The sequence below is a fragment of the Barbus barbus genome (assembly GCF_936440315.1).
Source record: "Barbus barbus genome assembly, chromosome: 10".
NCBI lineage: Eukaryota > Metazoa > Chordata > Actinopteri > Cypriniformes > Cyprinidae > Barbus > Barbus barbus.
In genome coordinates, this window is record NC_136738.1 from 26197234 (window position 1) to 26203233 (window position 6000).

The 6000-nt window shown below is 36.9% G+C and overlaps 1 protein-coding gene across 5 annotated transcripts in view; it reads right to left on the reverse strand.

Annotated features, from left to right (window-relative positions):
- The window catches only part of LOC306875889 (glutaminase kidney isoform, mitochondrial-like), a 38414-nt gene extending 33098 nt beyond the window's left edge, over positions 1-5316 (reverse strand). For 3 of the 5 annotated variants that reach the window (XM_079426664.1, XM_079426666.1, XM_079426667.1), the window contains exon 1: positions 4861-5286. In XM_079426664.1, the coding sequence (XP_079282790.1) occupies positions 4861-5138 (278 nt within the window). In that variant the 5' untranslated portion in view covers positions 5139-5286. Of the gene's footprint in view, positions 1-4860 lie in introns of all 5 variants that reach the window. The other 2 variants (XM_079426665.1, XM_079426668.1) reach the window with 2 other exon arrangements.
- Positions 5317-6000: the final 684 nt, after the last annotated feature.

Consider the following 6000-nt stretch of genomic DNA (forward strand, 5'->3'; position numbering starts at 1 on the left):
TCAAATGATATTCTACAATAATATTCTTCAGAAAACACTGTTCTTTAGAAATCATTCAACATAATACACTGATTATTATCAATTTTGAAAACAGTAGTGCTGCTTATTTTTTTTAGGATTTTTGTTCAATAGAAAGTTCTAAAGAACAGAATTGATTTGAAATAGAAATACTTTGTAACATTAAAAATGTCTTTACCATTAGTTTTTAAGGTAATTGCCTTAGGATGCAATAGCTTTCCTGCCTTTATCATTAAAAAAAATTGCAATGTTACAGTCCTGTGCCAAGTGCAATGTGAAGCTCTTTAGAGGATTATGGAAACTTCTGTTGCACCTCTGTGGGGTCCTAGGGGTGAGAAAGCATGCACCTCTGCACCACGTGCTACTCAAGAGAACAGTCTCTGCAGGTTTCAGGTTTCACATAACTTTACTGCACCTACCTGCATGACAGACAGCAAAGGCCGACAGGATCAACCGGTCACATAATAGGTTTAATTGCAGGTATCTTAATGTTTGTTCGATTTTGGCAAGAAAATCCCAGCAATTTGTTCACCGACTTTTGAGATTGAGGGTTTAGTGTCTACTGAAATGCTAGACAATTAGTTACTGCTCAGAAATGTACGGCAACAGTGGAAAACTGAAAGCAATCATCTAGTCTGACTCAGAAAGCATGTGCAACATACTGGCTTACAAAGAAGTGCCCATGTGCATGTGACAAAATGAGTGATAAAAAGGTGACCTGAAGTGACCCAAATCAGAATATCAGAGGCTTTTTTTGACAACAAGTTTAAGAAGACCCAGAACACCCTTAGCAATCGAATTGCAACATCCTTTCAAGATTCAAGATTTTTATTTGTCACATTCACAATTATACAGTGTATAACCAGCAGTGAAATGTAAGTGCATCCTGGCAAAAGGTCAAGCACCACTCACATTTTATGCATGTTGAAATCAAGTTGGAAATTCATTAATTTAGTATCATTGTTAATGATGAAAATCAGACTGATATTTGATCAATAACTCCAGGTTCTTTGGGGCCAGATGGAGCCATGTTTGACAGCTTTTAGAAGCATCTTCACTGATTTGGAAAACAAGTTCTCCGGCAGACAAGGACAAGAGCTCAGTCAATTTTTTACACTCCGTCTCCTTGGGCACAATTAGCTCAACCGTCGAAGAAAGCCTGAGCACACCTATTTAACTCTTTAGACAGGCGTTTAGTTGTCAGTAGTGAATCAACAAACAACAAATTATCATAATTCGATCAGTACAGTAAAAGTTAGACACAGAGTTTCAGTTAAATGTTTGATAAAAGTGTACCTTAGTGATCAAGAGCACAGATGACTGTACACTTCTGGTACACAGGACATATGTTTTGGCACAGACAGCAATCATCAATTTTTTCATAATTTGTAAGCCACAGAGTCAACAGATATAACCCCTCACTGCCTAATATTTTCACTGACAACATTTCAGTTATTTCTACCTCCTGGAGATAGTTGGCCTGTGTCATGCTGAAAGAGTCATGCATCATGTTACACACTGAGACTGATGTCTTCAGAACTTCATATTAAAAACTCATTGTTTAACAACTGCATATGTGCTAGATTGTCATTGAAAATGACTTGCACATTGTTGATGAATGGGGATCTTTGAACGGCTGTGGTGAGCTGCTTTAATATCTACGGCAGACATGGCACCAAACGCCCGCAAGACTTTACTACAGATTTTGGTGTAAGCATGTTGCTAAGAGAATGACATAATACTCTAATAAGCATAAAAATACACAAAATTTGCACACAAATAATAAGAAAAATATTTTTAATTTGATGATTGATACTTGTTTACACATATGAGCTTATCATAGGACATTATAGGTTGAGAGGGTGGAGGCATGAAATAGAAATTCACCCTTTAAATATATCATATAGATCATCTGTGCATATGAACCATTTTTAAACATTTTTGGAGCTCGTAATTTTTTAAAGCTTGATCTTCCAGTTTAGTCCACTTAAACCCCACTAATTTCCTACGACATTAAATTGCTGTGTAGCTTACTAGATTTTGAAACAGGGCTGCTCTAAAAAATAGTTAGAAGAACTGCAATGAGTGCAATCTCACTGAATGCTTCCCGGAGTATGCAGCATTCATGCTCTCTAGTCATACAGCCATAAAAAAATCAGCTAAGTGCTGATATATAATGATAGAGTGCTCAACTAAATAAAACAAGGACTGAAATCTGTTAATACATGAGTTTAAGGCCATTCATACGTCACTCCACAAGAGCCAATCTATTAGAGACAGACAGCAGAAAGGCCTTCTGGGATCCCCAAGAGATGAACTGACATCCCACAGATCAATAAGAGAAATGTGTGTGACTTTCAGAACGGCCTAGCTGAAAATAGGGATGTGCAGGATTGCTTCAAACTGGATGTGTCAGATGACAGCTTCTCACTGCATGTATAAGGCCATTTAATGAGAAGAATAAACACTGCAAGGCCATGACACACTAAGTTAAAACAGTCTGATGATATGGAGGTATTATATCATGATTACATTCCCAAATGACCATTCTTCTCTCTAGATATCATTATCAGGCATTCAAAAAACTCACTCCATTATGACTTTACAGCTGAACAAATGCCCAGCGTTTCATTAATAGTAAGTAAAAGTCAGTCTGGAAGGAGGAGGGCAGAAATTCTCTCAAATCTTGCAGAAAATTACTTTTAATTTGACAATTTCTCTGGAAAATGGCCGTTATATTGCCCATCGTGAGACAGAGTGGCATTCATGAGAGGATGATCAAGCTCTTGATTAAAGTCTCTCTGCAGGGACAGCATGAGCCTTCTGCGTCATCTTATAAATAATCCATATGGATAGACGAGCGATGAGTCACGCGCACTGTGTGAACTGTGAGCAAACAGATGAGCGTGAGGAAAAGATAGTTTATATTGCCAGCGAGGATTTTTTGAAAGCTTTCATATATACATCTATAAATATGGAGAAAACGGCTGCATTGAAAACAGTTTTAATGATCTCCCCATGCACTCACTGCCTGTTTGCGGAACTGCATTATTGACATTCCACAGCTGCCGTATGAATGGTGTCATAATCTAGCAGCTGATAAGAGCCGTTGCCGCCACCATTCCCATCTCCAACTTCCACAAAGTAAACAATAATAGTCGTTTCATTTTGATTCATCTCAATAACTCAAAACCTTTATGTGTTCAATAAAAAAAAGTTTACTGAATCATGAGTGAGACACTCAACCAATTGTTAAAAACACTGAGGCGCTCACGCCCAAAACAAGTCTTATTATGCATAAATTAATGTTTTTTATCTACATAACTACTAAGATTCCAGAAAGAACATTCAATCATTTTAACCTCACCTCAGTATGACTTTCACCAAGCTATAAAAACAGGAGTAGCCTACATTAAGACATTCAATAACGTATGGAACACATTCATAATTGTTACGCCCATATTTTGGAAACTAAAGACTCATTCACACTAAGAACAATAACTAGGGCCGGGATGATAATATTGATTAATCATTTTTAATCTTCATTTTGATGAACCAATATTCTTCAATTCCATTTTTAGTCTTTACAGCTTTCTGTTAATGCCTGAAAAAAACTTGACTAAACATTATTTGTAGCACGCCTCCCATGCAATAAACACAATATGCATTGTGCTTTCTAACATTTGAGAAATGAAGAAGTCTCAGCTTTTAAATTCGGTCAACTTTATCAATAAATGTCATTTTGATGCTCTTTAATGTGGTGGAAGGTCGCTGTAGCTGCCTCAGTTCAAGAACATGCATGAATGAACCATCATCTTTTCCTCTTTACTACTAGTTATAGCATTAAATAAACATTAATGAAGGCATGTTTGGATAAATCCAAACGAATCAATATAAAATTATAATCGAATAAGAGCTATGCGAATTGGAATAAAATTGCTTCGTGAAATTGGTGTCAACCCCCAACCCTAACGAATTTTATACTGACGTCCACAACAATGCATGAAAACGTTGTTTATTATAAGCGTGCGATGCAGTTCTGTAGTCTGTCGCTTTAAATGCTTGAGTTCTTTGAAATCAGTTAGATTCTGGTTGCCTGTAAATGTTTTTATGATTCCTTAGCTGGGAAAATAACATTGTGAAAGTGATTTGGTATATTATAGCTGTGGTGTGGACTTCCCTGTTCTCAAAGATTTAGAACTATTATTTTTTAGTGTGAACAGGCCTTAACCCACTCACTGAGCATAGTTCATTACTTTTGTTCAAAAAGAGAAGCCTGATTCAGTCGTTTGAGCTGCTTCAATGAGAATCAAACCTCGTGAAGGGGGCGTATCTGTTCAGTAAGCTCAACCAATGAAATGCTCCTTAACAGCCAACACTCGAATACTATTGGCTCGTGATATATAGTTGGTTTTTGATGACAGAACAGGAGTCACGCGCTTCAAAAAAAGGACACTTGAGTGAATGGAAAATTCGAGTCAGGGCATGGAAGTGAATGAGACCGATTCACTCATCTAAAAAGACTCGTTCAACAACACCACAATGTCATATCTAGACGATGAACTACTGTCATTTACCGAATTGGGGTGTGTCCTACCAGAAATAAACACCATATTCTTGACCTAAAGCTATCAAACTGATAACATTTTATCCTAGCATATACTACTAGTCTACTACACATGTACTCCACCCACTTGCTATAAAAGTGTACACAAAGCGCCACGTTGTCAGCCATTCAAGGATATTTGGGCGCATGTGCGAAACACATGTTATATACTTCCGATCAATAACATTGAATATCTCATGCGTCATGAGCAAATGGCAAATAAATACATTTCGTACTTATCTGCCGTCGCTTCCTGGCCGGACTCATCTTTCTTCACCGGTTCTGTGGGGTCAGTCGCTCCTTCGGTCTTTGTACATAGGAATCTTCTCCCAGCTAAAGGCAGTCTTCCATTACAGACAGTCTTTAATTGAGGTATTCTGCCATCCTGATAAGCAGCGCTGTAGATGCACGCGTTTGGTAAAGTCGTCTTATGCCTTATAATGTCAGAAAACGAACGCTTTGGGCTGGTCTGAATCAACTCCTTCAGCACAATTGAAGCCCTAAACTGTAACATCTCAATCCTGTCGAGCTAATTCAGTTTAATCTTTATTTTAATAATACTAGAAGACAACTTGTAGGTCTAGAAGCTAAGGCACAGTCGATTCCCAAACTTTGCGCACCTACTGATAGGAGCTTTTCAGTGAAGAATACGGAGCAAACGCGCTCGTGCACGCCCACCAACTCTCACCATTGGCTCAAAGAATCATGTTTCATTTTTGATTGCCATGCATCACATCCTGCAATGACTCACTGCATTGTATGATTTTCTCTGACTTTGTATGTGTGTGAATGTTTATTGTTGTCATGTAAATATTTGTGCATTTTTTCATACACTAACGCTAATTAATACTAACATAACTTCTAACACTCCACTGTTAATTATAGTATTTATTAATATTCTAAATTAGCTTTTAGTTTTGTATTTTATATTTTTATTTGTATCTGTATGGTATTTAATAGTTTTAATATAGTTCAACTTACTTCAGTTAACTGACAGTGCAACCTAATACTTTTACATGATGTTTTTATTCATTGCATGACATTTATAGATGGTCGTTTAAGCCTAGAAGTCATTTATGCTCCTTATTCTCTCATGCAACATCTCATATACCTTTCATGTTTGTGACTTCAACAGAAAAATGTATGCTATTAAACTGAAGAGGCATGGATGCAATACTGTCCTTTTGGAAAAAGACATATAATACCAAGTGCAATTCAGTTAGACATTAAATCTGTCATAATTCTAAAAATAAATAAATACATGGTGCTTAATGATGCAATGATATCATTATTACCTGTAGCTTTTTAAACCGACGCCAGGAAATGTTAATACAAGAACCAGGCGAGAAGCTTGCTAACAACAAAATTGGATTGTG